The sequence below is a fragment of the Saimiri boliviensis genome, chromosome 1 (assembly GCF_048565385.1).
Source record: "Saimiri boliviensis isolate mSaiBol1 chromosome 1, mSaiBol1.pri, whole genome shotgun sequence".
Taxonomy (NCBI): domain Eukaryota; kingdom Metazoa; phylum Chordata; class Mammalia; order Primates; family Cebidae; genus Saimiri; species Saimiri boliviensis.
Window position 1 is genome coordinate 201,363,656 of NC_133449.1, and position 21,691 is coordinate 201,385,346.

Here is a 21,691-nt window from a genome sequence, read left to right on the forward strand (position 1 = left end):
TTTTAAAAAAATTTAAAACTCTACAAAAATGATAATAGACAACATTCTTCTAAATAACCCATGAATCAAAGAAAAACACATAAAAAACACAAAGGAAATTATAAAGTATTTTGACTGGAATAAAAATGAAAACACAATAAATAAAATCGATGGGATACTGCAAAAACAGTATTCAAGAAACTTTACAGTGCCAAATGCTTGCATTTGAAAAGAAGATAGTTCTCAAATCAATGACCTCAGCTTCCACATTTAGAAAACATTAAAAGTGTAAACTAAGCCTAAAAGCAAGCAGCGGAAGGAAATAAGAAGGATCAGAGCAGAAATCACTGAAGTAGAAATCACAAAAATAGAAGAAAAAAAATCAATGAAGCTAAAATCTTGTCTTTGAGAAAATTAATAAAACTGATAAACCTCTAGTCACAATGATCAAGAAACAAGAGAAAAAGTACTAACACCAAGAATGAGAAAGGAAATGTTACTACACATTCTATAAATATAAAAAGGTGAATAAAGGACTATCATGAACAAATTACTATCACTACTTTCTATAACTTATATGAAATGGACAAATTCCTGAAAAGACAACCTACCAAACCTAAAATAAAAAGAAACTGGACAGGGAAAATGTGGTACATATACACCATGGAATATTACGCAGCCATCAAAAACGATGAGTTTGTGTCCTTTGTAGGGACATGGATGAACCTGAAAACCATCATTCTCAGCAAACTGACACAAGAACAGAAAATCAAACACCACATGTTCTCACTCATAGGCGGGTGTTGAACAATGAGAACACATGGACACAGGGAGGGACGGGGGTGGGGAGGTGGGGAGAAATAGCATGGGGAGAAATGACACATATAGCTGAGGGGAAGGAAGGCAGCAAATCACACTGCCATGTGTGTACCTATGCAACAATCTTGCATGTTCTTCACATGTACCCCAAAACCTAAAATGCAAAAAATAATAATAAAATTTAAAAAAAAAAAGAAACAAACCCTAAGTAGCCTCATTTTTTTTTTTTTCTTAAGAGACAAGATCTCACTTTGTTGCCTAGTCTGGAGTGCAATGGTATGATCATAGTTCACTATAACTTCGAACTCCTGGGCTCAAGCAATCCTCCCCTCTCAGCCTCCCAAGTAGTTAGAACTACAAACACATGCCACCATGCCTGGCTAAAATAGCCTTATATTGATTACAGAAAGTGAATTTATACTTTAAAAACTTATCCAAAAAGAAAAAATAAAAACAAGCAGATCCAGATGGCTTCACAAATGAACTCCGCTAATATTTAAGAAAGAAATAATACCAACTCAACACAAATCTTCCTAGAAAATTGGTGAGGAGGTAGTCACTCTGAGGCCAGCATATGAAAATGAGACAAAGACATTACAAAAAACATAGACATCGGTGAAAGTTATAAACAAAAACTTAACAAATCACATCCAACAGTATAAAAAGTAATAATACATCATGACTTAGAAATTGTACCCTTAGTCATGACTAGGGAGATATCACACAAGGTTGATAAAAATATTTGAAATGTGAAAATCAGTCAAAATAATTAACCATATTAACAAACAAAATATGTACACACTTATCTCAATAGACACAAAAAGAGCATTTGACAAGATCCAACATTCATTCTAACACAGAAATAGAAAAATAAATCAGTTCAGTATGATTTTTTAAAAATCTTTAGAAAACTACAGCAAACTTCACTCTTGAAGGTGAAAGACAAAATGTTTTATACCTATGTTCAGGAACAAGGCAAGTCAACACTGTTGGCTCCTCTCACTTCTTTTTTTTTTTTTGAGACGGAGTTTCGCTCTTGTTACCCAGGCTGGAGTGCAATGGCGCAATCTCGGCTCACCGCAACCTCCGCCTCCTGGGTTTAGGCGATTCTCCTGCCTCAGCCTCCTGAGTAGCTGGGATTACAGGCACGAGCCACCATGCCCAGCTAATTTTTTGTATTTTTAGTAGAGACAGGGTTTCACCATGTTGACCAGGATGGTCTCGATCTCTCAACCTCGTGATCCACCCGCCTCGGCCTCCCAAAGTGCTGGGATTACAGGCTTGAGCCACCGCGCCCGGCAGCTCCTCTCACTTCTATTCAATATTATACTAGAGGGTCTAGGCAGGGCAATTAGGCAAGAAAAAGAAGGAGAAGGAGAAAAAAGTCATCTAGATTGAAAAGGTAAAAGTAAAACTGTCTTTATACATAGATAACATGATCCTGTAAGTAGAAAATCCTAAGAAAATAATTTTTAAAAACCAATTAGAGGCCAGGCGCAGTGGCTCACGCCTATAACCCCAGCACTTTGGTAGGCCGAGGTGGGCAGATACTTGAGGTCAAGAGTTCAAGACCAGCCTGACTAATGTGGCGAAACCTTACCTCTACTGAAAAAAGTGTATATACAAAAATTAGCCTGCAGTGATGGCAGGTGCCTGTAGTCCCTGAGCCAAGAGTATTACTTGAACCTGGCAGAGGTTGCAGTGAGCCGAGATGGTGCCACTGCACTCCAGCCTGTTAACAGAGCAAGACACTGTCCAAAAGAAAAAAGCACTAGAATTAATAAACAAGTTCAGTAAGTCCACAGGATAAAAGTTAATATTCAAAAATCAATTATATTTCTATATATACACCAGCAATGAACAATCCAAAAACAAAATTAAGGAAACAGTACTATCCAGAATAGCACCAAAAATAAAGAAATGTAAGACTTGCATGGAGAAACATTCCATGTTCACTGATAAGAAGACTCGATATTGTTAAGAAGTCAACTCTCCACTACTTCATCTACAAGTTCAATACAATCCCTATCAAACCCTAGCAGGCTGTTTTACATAAATTATCCACAGATCCAAAAATGTATGTGGAAATACAAAGGATCTAGAATATCAAAAACAACTTCAAAGAAGAACAAATTTGGAGAGCTAACACTATCTGATTTTAAGAATTATAAAGCTATAGTGCTATGGTCTGAGTGTTTGTGTCCCCCTACAATTCATATACTGAAATCCTAACACCTGGTGATGTTATTAGGAGATGGAATGTTTAGTGAGCTGACTGGATCATAAAGGTAGAGCCCTCATGGATGGGATTAGTGCCTTTATAAAGTAGGTCTAAGGAAGCTCCTTTGCTCCTTCTACCATGTGAGGACACAGGAAAAAGGTACCATCTATGAACCAGAAAACAGGCCTTCACCAAACATCAAATCTACTGGTGGTTTGATATTAGATTTTCCAACTTCAAGAACTGTGAGGTATAAATTATTCTTGTTTTTAAGCCACCCAGGTTATGGTATTTTGGTTACAGCAGCCCAAATTGACTAAGACATAAAGACAATCAAAATACTGTCATACTGACATACAGACAGACCAATAGGTCAGTGGAAAATAATCCAGAAATACACTTGCACATATATGGTCAATTGGTTTTTGACAAGGATGTCAAAGCAGTTCATTAGGGAAAGGACAGTCTTCTCAACAAATGGAGTTGGGAAAACTGAATATTCATGTGGAAAAGATAAATTTAAACCTTTACCTCACATGATGCATAAAAATTAAGCCAAAAGAGATCACAGACCTAAATGTAAAAATTAAAATTATAAAAATTTTAGAAGAAAACACAGGGGAAAATCATAGTGACCTTAAATTAGGTAAATATTTATTAGCTGTAACACCAAAAGACAATTCATATAAGGAACAATAAGTGAATTAGACTTCTTCAAAACTACAAATATTTGTACTTAAATCACCACTAAAAAAACAAGCACCAAACGACAAGAAAATTTAAAAATCATATTTCTAATAAACAACTTATATGCAGAAAATACAAAGAACTCTCCAAAATCAGTAGTAAGAAACCAACTCAACTTAAAAATAGGCAACAGATTTGAACAGGTACTTCACTAATGAAGATATGAATAGCAAGCAAGCACACAAAACATGTTCAACATCATCAGTCACTAGGAAAATAAAAAGTAAAACTGGAATGAGATATCACAGCTAAAATCAAACGCTGGTCATACCAAGTACTTCCAAAATGTGAAGGAAGGAATTCTCTTTTCTTTTTTTTTTTTTTTTTTTTTGAGACGGAGTTTCGCTCTTGTTACCCAGGCTGGAGTGTAATGGCGCGATCTCGGCTCACCGCAACCTCCGCCTCCTGGGTTCAGGCAATTCTCCTGCCTCAGCCTCCTGAGTAGCTGGGATTACAGGCACGCCCATGCCCAGCTGATTTTTTGTATTTTTAGTAGAGACGGGGTTTCACCATGTTGACCAGGATGGTTTTGATCTCTCGACTTGGTGATCCACCCGCCTCAGCCTCCCAAAGTGCTGGGATTACAAGCTTGAGCCACCACACCCAGCAGGGAGGAACTCTCATAGACTAATAGAAAGAATGCGAAACAGTACAGATACTTTGAGAAAATGTTTGGTAGGCTTCTCAAAAGTTAAACATACCTCAATAAATGATTTAGTCATTCCCCCTCTAGGTATTAATGTAAGAAAAATGAGGTTGGGCGTGGTGGCTCAAGCCTGTAATCCCAGCACTTTGGGAAGCTGAGGCGGGTGGATCATGAGGTCGAGAGATCGAAACCATCCTGGTCAACATGGTGAAACCCCGTCTCTACTAAAAACACAAAAAATCAGCTGGGCACGGTGGCGCGTGCCTGTAATCCCAGCTACTCAGGAGGCTGAGGCAGGAGAATTGCCTGAACCCAGGAGGCGGAGGTTGCGGTGAGCCGAGATTGCGCCATTGCACTCCAGCCTGGGTAACAAGAGCGAAACTCCGTCTCAAAAAAAAAAAAAAAGAAAAATGAAACCACATATCCATACAAATATTTGCACATAAATGGTCACAGTCATTTTATTTGTAATGTTCCCAATAATGGGAACAATCCAAATGCCTATTAACAGGAAAATCAATAAGCAATCTGTAGGAGATCCATACAATAGAGTCCTAATGAGCAATTTTAAAAAGTGAATTACTGATACATGCAACAACATGGATGGATTTCAAAATAACTATTCTGAACAAATGAAAGCAGACAAAATAGAGTGTATACTGTATGCTTCCTTTTTAAAATATTCTCAAAAATAAAAGCCAAACTAGATAGTGACAGAAGGCAGTTCAGTAGTTGCCTGGGGATAGAAGATGGAAGATCTAGAGATGTGGAAGACAGGAATTACAAAGAGGCACTAGTAATCCTTCAGGGGTGAAAGACATGTTCATTATCTTGATCGTAGTGATAATTTCACAGGTGTGAATATATGTCAAAATTTATCAAAATAAATATTTTAAATATGTGCAATCTGTTGTATGTTAATTATATCACAATAAACCTGTTTAAAAAAATGAACAGAGTAGGAGAAATTCTTCTACATGGCAATTAAACACAATATATAATCCTTTATTTGGACCCTGGATCCAAAACAATCAAACAACACAAGGTTATGAGGGCATTTCTGTAATAAATTTGAAAACGGATTATGTGTGTAATTTTATTAGTGTATCAAAGTTTAATTTCTTAGGCATGTTGAATTGGGGTTGTGCTGGCAAATATAGTTCTTAGGAAATATATGCTTAGGTATCTAAAAGGAAATGTTATGATGTTACAATATACTTTCAAGCGGTTCATCAAAAGAAAACTTTACATATATATATACACAATATATATATTCATACATATATACATATATTCATACATACATACATAGAAAGAGACAAAAACAGAGAAAACAAAAGCCCAGTCATGACAAAATTTTGGCAATTTGTGAATCCAGGTAAGAAGTATGCAGGAGTTTATGTTTTCATTTCAATTTTTCTATGGGCTTGGATTTTTTTTAATCGAGTAAAAATTTCATTTTATAAAAATTTCAACTCTCAGTGGCTTGAAGGTATGGTCCACATCCTTTTCACTTTTATATCTCTGACACTTAACGATACAAAAGAAATTCTTATTAAATGAGTGATTAAATGAAAAAATTAATAAATTTATTAGTATATAAATGTAAAATGGTATAGATTCAGAATAACTTAATACTGAAATAGTTGCCTCCAATGAGGATCATCTGAGACCTTTCATTTATTTTTTTGTTTTCCATAAGTTATTGGGGCACAAGTGGTATTTGGTTACAAGAGTAAGTTCTTTAGTGGAAAGTTGTGAGACCCTGGTGCACCCAACACCCAAGCAGTTTACACTGCACCATATTTGTTGTGTTTTATCCCTCGCCTGCTTGAAGGCTTCCCCTCAAATCCCCAAAGTCCATAAATCGTTCTTATGCCTTTGCATCCTCAAAGCTTAGCTCCACACATCAGTGAGAACACTACTCAGGTTTTCCATTTCTGAGTTACTTCACTTAGAATAATAGTCTCCAATCTCATCCAGGTCACTGCAAATGCTGTTAATTCGTTCCTTTTTATGGCTACGTAGTATTCCACCATACATATATACGACTGTTTCTTTATCCACTCATTGACTGATGGACATTTGGGTTGGTTCCACAATTTTGCAACTGTGAACTGTGCTGCTATAAACATGCATGTGCAAGTATCTTTTTTGTATAATGATTTCTTTCCCTCTGGGTGGATACCCAGTAGTGGGACTGCTGGATCAAATCATAGTTCTACTTGTAGTTCTTTAAGTAATCTCCACACTTTTCCATAGTGGCTGTACTAGTCTACATTCCCACCAGCAGTGTGAAAGTATTCCCTGACCACTGTATCCACACCAATATCTACTGTTTTCTTTTTCTTTTTTTTTTTTTTTTTAATTATTAAGCCCTTTCTTGAAGGAGTAAGACGGCATCACATTGTGGTTTTGATTTGCATTTCCCTAATCATTAGTGAAGTTGAGCATTATTTCATGTTTGTTGGCCATATGTACATCTTCTTTTGAGAATTATCTATTCATGTCTATTCACGTCCTTAGCCCACTTTTTGATGGGATTTTTTTGTTGTTGTTACTGATTCATTGTAGATTCTGGATATTAGTCCTTTGTTAGACATATAGATTGCCAAGACTTTCTCCCACTCTGTGGGCTGTTTACTTACTGACTGTTCCCCTTTTGCTGTGCAAAAGCTCTTTAGTTTAATTGGGTCCCAGCTATTTATCTTTGTTTTTATTGCATTTGCTTTTGGGTTTTTGGTCATGAAACCCTTGCCTACGCCAATGTCTACTTTTCCTTCATTTCCTATGGTAACATTCTTTATTTTTATATAATTATTGTGGAAAAATTCAAACCTATACAAAAGTAGAAAGAATTGTTCAATAACTCCATGTACCTAACAACTACTTTGAACAAACATCAACTCATCACCAATCACATTTCAACTATACTTCCATCTACTTACTTCCTATTCTTTAGATTATTTTGAAGCAAATCTCAGATATCACATCATTTCAGCTGTGAATATTTCTGCATTTACTTCAAAAATACAGAACCTTAAGAAAATAACTGCATTATCATTACCAAACCTGTAATATAACAAGACTTCCTTAATATTAAATATCCTGGCTGTGTAAAATTTTTCAAATTATTTCCTAATTTCAACAGCTGATTTTCAAAAAAGGACCTAAACAGCATCTATATACTAAATACCAAATACATACTAAATATATACTAAATACTACCAAATACACACTAAAATACTAATCCTTACAAATCTCAGGTACTTACTACATAATTTATTCCCACAACCAACCATCACTTCTTCACTGATCAAGCTACCAATGACCCTCTTCACAGAACTGGAAAAAAACACCTTAAACTTCATATGGAACCAAAAGAGAGCCCGCATAGCCAAGTCAATTCTAAGCAAAAAGAACAAAGCAGGAGGCATCACACTACCGGACTTCAAACTATACTACAAGGCTACAGCAATCAAAACAGCATGGTACTGGTACCAAAGCAGAGATATAGACCAATGGAACAGAACGGAGGCCTCACAGGAAATACAACATACCCACAACCATCTGATCTTCGACAAACCTGACAAAAACAAGCAATGGGGAAAGGACTCCCTGTTTAATAAATGGTGTTGGGAAAACTGGCTAGCCATGTGCAGAAAGCAGAAACTGGACCCCTTCCTGACACCTTACACCAAAATTAACTCCAGATGGATTAAAGACTTAAACATCAGACCTAACACCATAAAAACCCTAGAAGAAAATCTAGGCAAAACCATTCAGGACATAGGTGTAGGCAAGGACTTCATGACCAAAGCACCAAAAGCAAGGGCAACAAAAGCCAAAATAGACAAATGGGACCTAATCAAACTCCACAGCTTCTGCACGGCAAAAGAAACAGTCAGTAGAGTGAATCGGCAACCAACAGAATGGGAAAAAATTTTTGCAGTCTACCCATCTGACAAGGGGCTGATACCCAGAATTTACAAAGAACTAAATAAAGCAGATCTACAAGAAAAAAACAAAGAAGCCCATTCAAAAATGGGCGAAGGATTATGAACAGATACTTTACAAAAGAAGACATACAGGAGGCCAACAAACATATGAAAAAATGCTCATCATCACTGGTCATCAGAGAAATGCAAATCAAAACCACATTGAGATACCATCTCACACCAGTAAGAATGGTGATCATTAAAAAATCTGGAAACAACAGATGCTGGAGAGGATGTGGAGAAATAGGAACGCTTTTACACTGTTGGTGGGAATGTAAATTAATTCAACCATTGTGGAAGACAGTGTGGCGATTCCTCAAGGACCTAAAAATAGAAATCCCATTTGACCCAGCAATCCCATTACTGGGTATATATCCAGAGGATTATAAATCATTCTACTATAAGGGCATGTGCACACGAATGTTCATTGCAGCACTGTTTACAATAGCAAAGACCTGGAACCAACCCAAATGCCCAACGACGATAGACTGGATAGGGAAAATGTGGTACATATACACCATGGAATATTACATAGCCATCAAAAACGATGAGTTCACGTCCTTTGTAGGGACATGGATGAACCTGGAAACCATCATTCTCAGCAAATTGACACAAGAGCAGAAAATCAAACACCGTATATTCTCACTCATAGGCGGGTGTTGAACAATGAGAACACATGGACACAGGAAGGGGAGCACTACACACTGGGGTCCGTTGGGGGGAAATGGGGGAGGGACGGGGGGGTGGGGAGGTGCGAAGAGATAGCATGGGGAGAATTGACAGATACAGGTGAGGAGACGGAAGACAGCAAACCACACTGCCATGTGTGTACCTATGCAACAATCTTGCATGTTCTTCACATGTACCCCAAAACCTAAAATGCAATTAAAAAAAAGGAAAAGAAAAAGGAAAAAACAGAAAGGAAAGCTGAGTATTTTGCACACCATTGATCCAGAAAGACCTCCCACTCAGCTCTCACTCTCACCTAATGGTATAAAACAGATGCAGGTTCAGCAGCTATAATACTTTGTTACTCCTGACACAAACCTTCACTATTCATGATCTTTAAAATTAATTAACAGACTAAAACCCACATTAGAATTATTTCCCAGGGACAACAACAGTATTGATGATAGTCAAAAGGAGTTAAGGCACCTCATGGCAAACAATACCTGAATTCCCCATATTTGCCAGAACACCAGCAAACCTCTAGATGTCTCCTAAGAGATAAATCTCAGACTATTATTTATTTACTAAATATACAATTAAAAAGTTTTTTAAAAATAGATTATTTCCTTTATACTACTTCCTGCAGATACAGGCTTTATGGATCACAAAACTGTTTTATGGCTAAACCTAACCATGTGTTTAACCAACTAAAAGTATTCAGAATTTAATCTGCAATAGGAAGGTAGAATCTGTCTTCTGCATTTAAGTACCTGTTATTCTATGCTGCTGTCAAGAAACACCTCTAACTAAAATGCATTCACTTCTTACCAAAGAGACAGTCCTGAGCAAGGGGCTTTCTTTGCTCACTGCTTCAAGCCAGCATTACCTTAAAGAGTTCATGATTTTCGAAAGGGTTAAACGTAAAAAGAGAAGGGTACCAGCAAAGCTTTTGGAATTGTTTTCCCATTCCCAGCTTTTTATCCCTTCTTTACACTGTTCTCTGTTTCTTCTCTCAACCCTCCTTTCTCTTCCCAGCCGTCTGCTAGGCATTTTACAAATGATTGTCTGTTAACGTAATATTGTTACTGGCAAGGATGATCAATGGATGCCAACCACTGGATAGAAGGTTGTTAGGGTATACACATGCCAATGTATCTCTCTGGAGTTACTTACCAATTTCATGGGGTAAAGGTACCTTCACAATGGAGAGATCTAGCAGTCTCCACTTGACTTAAGTGATCAAACTTGACTGAGCACTAACAGTAAGACAAGCCAACTTTATGTGCCTCTCAACAGGATGCAACATAAAGTATACATCATCATCTACGAGGCAGTCCTGTCAAAAACATTTAACCTGAATCGAATAAGCCTCTAGAACTAACCTTAAATTTACAGGAAATATAGGGGATAGATTAGGGACAAGTCAAACAGCAGTCGTAAGAAAGCAATCAGACAATCTAGCATATGAGAAATTTTACAAGAAAACCGTCCTGGACTCTTGAGAAAAAAAAATACAACATCATGAGTAAAATGTGGAGGACTGTTCTGGATGAAAAGATTAAGAGTCTAGAGACACAACAATCAAATGTGGTAGGTTTACCACTTTGATCAGATACTAGTTCAAAGCAACTATGAAGAAAATGATTGACAGAAAAAAAAAAACCTATTAGGTTGGTGCAAAAGTAACTGCGATTTTTGACATTATTTTCAATGGTGAGAACAGCAAGTACTTTTGCACCAACCTGTATAAGTGACATTCTGGGGAGACTAGAATATGGACCGGATATTAGAAGATAATAGAGAATTATTTATTTATTAATTATCAATTAATTATTAATTTATTAATAGAATTAATTATTTATTGATTTATTAAACATGATAATTGCATTGCATTTTTTAGAAGAATGTCTTTATTCTCAGCAGACGCAAGCTAAAGCATTTACCAATCAAGAGTATGATGCCTGAAACATGCATTCAAATAATTCTGCAAATGTAGCAGAAGGTTAACAGTTGTTGAATCTAGTATGCATATTCACTGTCCCATACTTCTAATCTCTATGGTTGTTTTAATTTTTTTTTTTTAAAAGGTTGAAAAATAAAATGAGCGGCTCCTTGGTGGGGCTGAGAGTAGATGTTTTTTCAATCTGTGTAAATTAAAGTCAGTCCCGATAAAGAATTTTCTACTTTTAGAAAATGGCATGGGGTTGAGGTAGGAGGCATTTCTCCGTGGCTTCTTTCTGCTTCCTGCTCTATCCATTCTTTTTCCCACTGGATGATATTTACAGGTACTTCCCATTCCCTTCTCCTCACTCAGAGCAGCCTTCAGGCACTGGACTAGTCTAACTCCTCACAGATTTTCTGTCTGTAAGAAGCACTGACATGGGCCATAAACAGCTATAGGTAGGTATATGTTTGGTAGTGATGGTAACAGTGACTAGGGGAATCCTTTACCACATTTTGTACTTCTTTGTATCAAAGGGTCTTTGTTTCTAAAGTAAATGTTTGTTCAGGGAATTTAAAAAAAAAAAAAAAAAAAAAAAAAAAAAAAAACTTCTAAGTTATTAACTTCAGCTCCATAGGCTAAAATTATTTTGGTCGTCCTTAGCATGCATTATAAGTTAACAATCCCTAGACTAATGCTCAAATTAGTCCAGGTCAATTTAAGACAAAATGCAAAATACATTTACTCCCTCAATATAGCACACAGCAATGCACATAATCTTTAAGGTCTATTATTTTTAAAAAATTTAAATGATGCTAAATTCATATTGCAAATGAATGTATCATTTTACATTATACTAAACATAGTGTTCCTTTGTATATAAATTTTAACATTCAAAATTTAAAATATTAGTTTAATTTATACAGCAGAGGTCAGGAGTTTGGAGTTTCAGCATTAACTCAGCCTTCCTGCTGGTTTACTAGTACTACTGCTGAACTCCCAGTTGTAAGAACTGAGCCCTTGAATCCAGATCCATTTCTCAATCAAATATAGAATTTATCTTGCTACAGGAATTATTTCCAGGCCTAGTTTCCCCAAGGCCTTGTCTTCTCCAATCAGATGCTCTATGTTAGACTGGTATTGTAAATACTTTTCCTAAGACCTTCCAATGTCTAAAGTAATGATTCCGGATGCCAGACCACTATCTTGGTAGCTACTGTAAGCACCCACAGACTCTAGAGTCCATTCCAAAAGTCTCCTAATCTGGCCCACATAGGTGAACTAAGGTTCTGATATAAAGCCTATATATGTTGGAAAATTTTGCCATTACAACTCAACATCCTCATAAAGAGTAAGTAACTCCATAAAACAACTCAACATCCTCATAAAGAGTAACTCCACAAAACAACTCAACATCCTCATAAAGAGTAAATAACTCCACAAAACAACTCCTGTTTCCATAAAAACAGAAGCAGTTTGAAACATAATTTTTCAAAAATAAAATTTTATACTTTTTCATTTAAATATGAGTACAAGCATAGTTTTAATTATAAAAGAAAAATGTACCTATCTTTCATGTGTGAAGTGAACACATAAAAGCACTTATTTTAAAAATAACTATATATTTTGTAGGATTTAATGTGAGAAATCAAATTATTGAAAACAGAAAAATACTATCACTAATACCTTTAGAAAGACAAATAAGCGTGTATAATGTTTTTTAAAATTCAAATACTTCTTAAAATTTATTAGAAGTAGGGCCTTCAGATTCTCTTGTCACCTTCCAACTATGACTACAATGCTAAACGATGTTTCATCCGAATCAGAAGTGATAAAGAATAATGATAATATTTTCTAATATAAGCATTAGGTACAAGAATTATTTAAAACTTTGACATCAGTATTAGATTTTACTTTTTAAAAAAAACCAGTATCATTAAAAACAGATCTCAAAGACTTGAGAGTAATTACATATTTCTTTTTCTTATTAATAATTCTCCAACAGACACAAACCTAGTGTGAAATACGCAGCACAGCTGGATTATAATACGGTTTCTGTGGGTAAGTTAGATACAGTATTTGCAACGTAATTTAATTAACTTGAGAATGCTAGCCAGGCATGAAGCAATGAACTTTATAAAATTAACTATTTTGCCAGATAAAGAAGTAATGTTTAATGTACAAAGTTATTTTTAAACTATTCTTGATGATTTACCAAAGGATCTCTTGTGACAAAGCTAAATTTTGAAACAGAATGAGAATTGAAGTCCTCAAGTAATTGAGTCAGACTGTAAGCTCCTTGAATGCCTGGCAAACATTGTTTTGAAGCTCAGTACCTTAAAAATAGCAAGTCCCCAGTAAATATTTCTTGGTTATCTAAAGCACTCCTAAAATAACAAAGGAATAATAATTAGCTATCGAAAGTTTGAAAATCTACAAAATAATCACACAATGTTGGAACTTAAATCCAAGACTATCTGACTCTAAAGCCTGTGCTCTTTCCACTGTCATTTCTTTCTTTGCTTCACTGAAATAATTTAGATAATTTAAAGATAAAAGCTTTCAAAAGATATATCTACATAATCTCAAAGTCTTAGCTGAGGTACATGACACATAAGTAAGGCAACTGTGAACATGCATACAACTTCCCTAGTAAATTGTAGGGAGCAGGGAGAAAAGGAGACACAAAGTAGATGTTGGGGCTAAGACAGGGAGAAGGAAGGGGTTGGGGGGAGAAATAGGGAAACCAAGGGAGAGAAAGGAAGCTGGGAGGAAGAAGATAAGGAAGGAGGAAAAGGAGAGAGAAAGGAAAGAGAAAAGAAAGAACTACATTTAAATCAGTATCACCACTAGTGTACTGGGAATAACAACAATATTTTCATTGTGCAAGATATAGCCAAAGAGAGGAGCTGTTACTTCATTTACTATGACAAAATAGCAAGAGAATATTTAACAAATAAACAAAGGAAAAATGTATTAATAGAAGAGAAAGGTAAATTTAAGAACCAAAGGAAAATAGAGATTCTAATAAAGGCTGTATTTAGCTAGATAGAAAATTAACAAAACAAAAAGAAAACTCCTCCAACTTTTATAAAGAAAAAATATATAAATATGAATGGTTTAGGCACATTTAAACATAAGGAACATATTGCCCAATTATAGCAACAGCCAAAGAAGTTCCTATTCATAAGCTATGGTTCATCTTTACTGAAATCTAACATTTAAAAATTTAGATACAAAATCACCTAAGTACTTAATAAGAAGCTATGGCAATAAATCTCTGTTTGAAATATAAATAATATGCTTCTCTTTCCATTTATTTTAAGACTTCTTTTTGAAATATAAATAATATGCTTCTCTTTCCATTTATTTTTAAGACTTCTTACAAAAATTTTAGGACAATATAGACACATAAAGTTGAGCTTTTATGAAAAGAACATAATGCTATAAAATGATATTGTGGTTTTAATGACTTTTAAATAATACATGTAAAGAAGAAGATTTTTAAAGTTTCTAATAAATACACCCCTATTTTTCTTATTAAAGCACTCCGTAATTAAATAAGTAAATATGGTGCAAGAGAGAAAATTTTTAACATTCTTTCAATTCTATTACACATGCTACATAATTCCATTTAGTATGAACTATTCAAAAATACTTTGAGTCATTTAAAGCAATGAAATATTAATAAGACTTACTACACAGTCTGACAATTAGCCTATCTTGGCTTATTCTGAGTTTTTTATATGTGAAATGCTCTAAATGGAATCATTCTACTACTTACAAAGATAACTTTCTAATAGGAAGAATAAAAATCACCTAAGTAAACAATTTTAATAATTTTGCCTTACCTTTAGCTAAAGCTTCTTTATATTTCTCTTTGGCAGAATTCATTTCTTTTATTAATTGTCTATAGCTGGATTTTAGTTTCTCCAATTCTGTTTTTGTAACCTGTCAAAGAAACAAAAAGCAGAAATTTTTTTAAATGTTTAAATTTAAATTGTTCAATGAGAAAACATCACACACTGGGGTCTGCTGGGGGGTGGGGAGTCAGGGGAGGGATAGCATCAGGAGAAATACCTAATGTAGATGACTGGTTGGTGGGTGCAGCAAACCACCATGGCACATGTATACCTATGAAACAAACCAGCACATTCTGCACATGTACCCCAGAACTTAAGGTATAATAAAAAATAAATTAAATTGTTCAAAAACTTAAGTTCCAAAGCAATAACTGATGTGTATTTTACTACTGACAGGTCAGAGTTGCTCTTTAATATATAATTATAGAAAACAAACTGCAAACATGTTTTAAAAATCAATACTAAATTCAATAGCATGTGAAAACAAATAAATTTATTAAAAAGAATAGCAAATCAGGCCAGGTACAATGGCTCACACCTGTAATCCCAGCACTTTGGGAGGCTGAAACAGGTGTATCACTTGAGACCAGTTCAGGACCAGCCTGGCCAACACAGTGAAACCCTGTCTCTAATAAAAACACAAAAAATAAGCTGGGCTGTGGCAGTGCACACCTATAATTCCAGTTGCTCAGGAGGATGAAACACAAGAATTCTTGAACCCAGGAGGCAGAGGTTGCAATGAGCCAAGATCATGCCACTGAACTCCAGCGTGGCTAAAACTTGTCTCAAAAAAAAAAAAAAAAAAAAAAAGTAAATAAAGAATACCACTGCCATTATCTAAATTTTTTTTAAAAAAATCAACTTGGTATGTGCAGAAATATTTTCTGTAATTAAAAAAATTAAGATATTTATTATTTCTATAGAACAATGAAGCAAATGCAAGTCCTTGAATCTAGTCAAAAAGCCATTTAAATGCAATTCAAGGAAAAAATAGGTGTCTCAGATCTTGTCTACAATCTTCAAATTTGCCATTTGAGAAGATTAAAAAAGAGAAAGCATCAAAACCTTGCAAAAGGGGTCATCAGCAACTTGCAAGATAATGTAAGGGCCTTTTTTAAAGAAATTCTGTATCACCAATGTTCATTAGACACTGTGTGGATAAATAAAAATAACTGCAATATACATATAAATGAGTTCAAATCATTCTCCATTCAAGAAAAAACTCACTGGTTAACTTTGTAAAACTATTAGGTAATTTTTTTTTTTTTTTTTTTTGAGACAGAGTCTCACTCTGTTGCCCAGGCTGTTGGGCAGTGGCATAATCTCAGCTCACTGCAACCTCTGTCTCCAGTGTACAAGCAATTCTCGTGTCTCAGCCTCCTGAGTAGCTGGAATTACAGACGTGCACCACCACACCTGGCTAATTTTTGTATTTTTAGTAGAGACGGGGTTTTCACTGTGTTGGCCAGGCTGGTCTTGAACTTATAACCTCAGGTGATCAATCTGCCTACTTTGACCTCCCAAAATTATGGGATTACAGGCATGATCCACCACACAGAGCCAGAAAACTTTTTAAATAGATTGATCAGGTTGACAACACCAGAACCAATTAGTCAAGATTCCCACAATAAAAAGATAAACCGACATTATAAACCACAAGAAGTGTATACCATCATCTATGATGTATTCTTGCCCAAGATAAACAGCCAGAATCTTATTAAGGCTCTAGGTCTAAATTCCAATTTACAGAAAAAAGTAAAGATGAAAGAATATGTGAGAAATCACACCATCAGATGCTAACAGAAAAACTCGAAGGAAATTCAATTATATAGAACAAATTTTATCTAGTTTCTTTCTTCTACAAATAAATGACATTTTATTAAAAACTGGGCAGGAAAGAGAACATATATTTTTTTTTAATTGTCATTCAAATGCAATGTATAGATGGTATTTGGATCCTGATTCAACTCAACCAACCATAAAAAAAAAATTTAAACAATAACCATTTCAACACAGAATATTCAATAACATGAAGGAATTATTATTATTATTAGGTGAATTAATGATAATATAGTTACATTTTTAACAAGAACACTTACTTTAGCTATCCATTCTAAAATATTTACGGATAAAATGATATCTGAGGATTTCTTTAAAATGATCCATTTCTTTTTTTAAAAAGTGAGTGGGAGTATAGAAAAAACAGTGACTATTTAGGTGATGGGTAGGTGGCAGTTCATTTTACTACTCTCTCTTCTTTTATATATTTGCAAATTTCTATAATGAAAATAATTTGAAAAAAGTTATGCAGAAGAGACAGACTCTGAATGTAAGCAAAATTAGGGATATGTAAATTTAAGAACACCAAAGTAATTTTGCCTATTTTTTTTTATTTATGCAGAGTAGTAGATAAGACAAATTTATTTTTAAAAGACGAAAAGAACTATTTCAGTAAATAAAAACTAAAAATCCTTCGTGATAAGAAAGCTATGTGTCATAGTTTAATTGGCTGCCTCTTTTTTCTTTCTTTCTTAGGAGTATATACAGTAACAGTGTATCCTATAACCAATGTTTTACATTCAATAAAAATATTACTTCTAGAGACCACAAACCAATTTCTTGTTGGGAAATGACAAATAAATAATTTTTAAAGTCAAATAAGATAAAATGGCTCAATGAATTTGAAAAACAATTTAAAGAAGGAACTTCAAAATGAAAAAACGAACCTTGATCATCTCTGCCTCTATCTGCTGATGAACACCTATGTAACTTTTCTTCACCTGCTGCTTGTCCTTAATCATCATGGTGAGCCTGTGTAAGGGTCCAGAGTTCAAGTCCTCTGCATGTGTCTTCATTATCCTACTAAGTTGTTCTGTCTGCTGAATCATAAGTAGCCAAGACTTATTAAAAAAAAAGAAAAGAAAAGAAAATTAACATTTGTATTAAAGGTTTTCATTTGGCTGTGCTTTAAGAGTTCAAAACTTTAAATATTTGGTTTTACATAAATTATTACATTAATATAATAGGTTTCTGACAACTGTGCAAAGATCTATGAATGGTTCATATTTAACGTCTTCAACTTCAACTACAAATGCCTCAAAATTCTATAATCAGAGACCACACAAAAAACTAAGAAAAAGATTAGGGGATTCTTCAGCGTCCACATTTGCAGTCTTCATTTTATCACTTCTCATTTATTTTCCAACACATTGAAATACTGCTCTGCCACACCATTCCAATGCCCCACTATGGTCTCCAGTTCCTAATGGTCAAATGCAACAGACATTTTCCCATCTTCATCTTAACCTGCCTCTCTATGAAATCTGATCCTGCTGACTCAACTTCATACTGAAACTGTCTTCTGTGAAGGCTCGCTTAGCTTCTTATTTTCATATATCCTGGTTTGTTTTCCTCCCTTTCTAAAATTTCCTTTTCCATAATTGGTACCTATTCTTTTGTTGCCTGTGTGAATACTGGCATTCTATGGATTTCTATCTATAGCTCTATTCTTTCCTTAACAAATACTTTTACATTTCAGTAGTTATTCTAGCACGATACACTAAAGAGCACAACACACTGCCTCAATAGCAAAAGGGACGTAATTGTAGGTTTGGGACCAGTGGCTATATGGAGACTGATGGAAGAACAAATCATTTACTAGTTAGACTTCCTGACATATATACTAAAAAAAAAAAAAAAAAAAAAAAAAAAAAAAAAAGTAACAAAGAAATGCTCTTCACTATAGGTATTTAATATTCTATTCAGAAACAATATTGAAGACCTATGATAGGTTGGGTCCAAAAGATATTTTCTAAATGGACAAGGTTTGGTTTCCAATATTGACAACAGTAATTTTCTACTATTTCTACAATTATTTTTGACCTGTGAAGGAACAGAATTATCTTTCTGTTAATATTCCAGTGTAATAATCAAAAACCAAAATTCATAAGAATCTAAAGCAAATTACAGCCTAAAGAAAGCAAATTCTTAGTTACAATACACACTTGCCAGGACTTGTCAATCTCGTTTTTTATATATTGTATTATATGTTTTTTTTTAAATAATAACCTTTGAGAACACTTATTTTAGGGAGGGGACTCATTTTTAGTTGTGAAATGATATCATCAACATGAAACATATGTGTAGCCTATAAACCCATCTCAATTATTTTTCAATATGAAAACATAATCATTAACATGCTCTTAACACCAAAGCAATTTAAAACTAATGTAGTCCTTATTTTAAAATCTAAAATTTAACAACGATGCAAACAATATAAAACTATACGAACCTGGATTAAAAATATAAACTAAATAGCTATAATATATGTAGCTTTGCCTTTTTCATGTAGTATTTTCACTTCAAACTATGCAGTATTGAAAAAACATTCTATGGCATGAGCAGAATGTTAACACTACGAAAAACACAAAGTAAGAAGAGTCAGTGTTCGTGCTCTACCTTCAAAAAATAAATATTCTTTAAGTGCTTTGTAGAAATAACTTTTTCTAATTCTTTGTAGGAGTCCTTGCAGCCTAGAGGAGAAGCTTTCTTGGAAACCAAAAAACCACAGTTAGGTCAGATTGCCCTCCTCTCCCAGAAAGGCACATCCCAACCTGCCTAAAAGCTCTGTTCACTGTAGTCACTACAGGAAATCTAAGGTCTCAACGCATATATTGCTACTCTGTCAACCCCACATTGACCTCAGTATCTCCTAATCCAACTCAAACCACTATCTATAGAACCCTGTATCATCAAGAACTCTTGCTCTGTAATTAGAAAACTCTCCATACCTCTTCTCAGAACTTTCAATTTATCTTCCTGCTTTAATAAAAGCCTGGCTCTACCTCACTCCCAACACCCCAATGCTGCTAATAAACATTCTTTGTGTTTCTTCAGAAGTCCCTGCTCCTTCCAATCTCAGGATAGCCTTCTCCATGAACAATTCACCAGCAAGTCTTTCAGATTCTGTCTCAAAAGCAAATTACAAATCCATTGACTTCTCTCCATCTCCACTGCCACTCCTTTGAAGGTTATGATCCTCTCTGACTTAAGACTATTAATACTTCCCCGAAATGGTACACTCTCATGTTCCTTTCCAATCCATTCTCTTTAAAATAGCAACAATGATAAAATTAAAATTAATATAACTACCTTCCTTAAAACACTACATTGGCTGTCCTTTTCATTTAAAGAAAAATCCAAACTCCCTTCTTTTATCTTCTTTTATGTTGAGATGGAGTCTTCCTCTGTCACCCAAGCTGGAGTGCAGTGGCACAATCTCCACTCACTACAACCTCCACCTCCCGGGTTCAAGTGATTCTCATGTCTCAGCCTCCCAAGTAGCTGGGACTACAGGTGTGAGCCACTACACTTGGCTAATTTTTGTATTTTTAGTAGAGACGGGGTTTTCATGTTGCCCAGGCTGGTCTCGAACTCCTGGACTCAAGTGATCCACCTACCTCAGCCTCCCAAAGTTCTAGGATTGCAGGCATGAGCCACTGCACCCAGCCCAAACTCCTAAGATTTATAAAGTCTCCCGTTATCTGTTCTCTAATCTATGCTTCCAACTTCACGTTTTGTCGTTCTCTACCAAGTTAAATAAATGCTAGAAATATTGTTCTTTCTTCAGTTTGCTGAACATATCAAGCTCCAATCTCTTTCTGAAAGTTTCCTCTTCTACCTGGAAGCTCTTCCTCACCTTCACCTGGCAAGACCCATCTCTTCCTTTAGTAATCCGCTAAATCTCCTGTAAATCTAATCCTTGCTATTCTGTCTTACTCTTTCTCGGCATTTAAAACAATTATTTATCTGTATGTATACTTGGTGGTTTGGTTTTTTTATAATGTCTCCTCAACTAAAATGAAAGCTCCATGAAGGCAGTACCATGTTTAATATTTTGAGTATTTACTGTGATATTTGAGATAAGAGGGAGGGAAAGAAGGAAGAAGTAGGAAAAAAGATTTAAAAACAGGAAAGATGATTGCAGAATAAAACCATGAATTAAACATATGCCATAAAAGTGGCTTAAAAAACTTTTTTGAGATGGGGTCTCACCCTGTTACCCAGGCTGGAGTGCAATGGAACAATCATAGCTCATTGCAGCTTCGTCCTCCCAGGCTCAAGTGATTCTCCCACTTCAGCTTTCCAAAGAGCTGTGACTACAGGCATGCACCACTAGATTCAGATAATTATTCTGATGTTTAGTAGAGACAAGGTCTCACTATGTTGCCCAGGCTGATGTTGAACTCCTGAGCTCAAGTGATCTTCCCATCTCAGCCTCCCAAACTGCTGGGATTATGGGTGTGAGCCACCATGGCCAGCCAAAAAAATTTTTAACATGGAATTAGATAATATACTGATGGTGAAGAAAAAATAAACAAGTCTATCTTCAACTGAAAAATAACAGAAATAGCAGAGCAGCATGGAATACAAATGAAACACTAACCTAAAAGGAATAGTTGAAAGTCTTACACAAAAAAATTTTGGATGATCTAATTCCTTGAATTAGCTGGGTAGGTGGGATATTTGTTAAAAGAGAGAAGAGTAAAATCTTAACAGATGCATAACAAAGAAACAAACAAAAGCAAAGATACATTTCAATATTTGCAATAAAACTGGAATAGCACTTTGCAGATATAGATAGCTCTTTGGTTACAGCATAGCAATGATCAGGGCATAGATAAATTGTTATTTAGGATAATTTGTGGAAGATAATTCTTTTTCTTTAAAAAAAAAAAAAAAATAGAGACAGGGTATCGCCATGTTGCACAGGCTGGCCTGAAACTCCTGGCCTCAAGTGATCCTCCT

The 21,691-nt window shown here is 35.0% G+C and overlaps 1 protein-coding gene across 8 annotated transcripts in view; it reads right to left on the bottom strand.

Moving 5' to 3' along the window:
• The window catches only part of FER (FER tyrosine kinase), a 505,234-nt gene that overhangs the window by 385,743 nt on the left and 97,800 nt on the right, over window positions 1-21,691 (bottom strand). For all 8 annotated transcript variants that reach the window (XM_074382850.1, XM_074382836.1, XM_010339983.3 and 5 more), the window contains 2 exons: window positions 17,611-17,784; window positions 14,873-14,972 (listed from right to left, as the gene is read on the bottom strand). In XM_074382850.1, coding sequence (XP_074238951.1) covers window positions 14,873-14,972; window positions 17,611-17,784 — 274 coding nt within the window. The remainder of the gene's footprint in view (window positions 1-14,872; window positions 14,973-17,610; window positions 17,785-21,691) is intronic.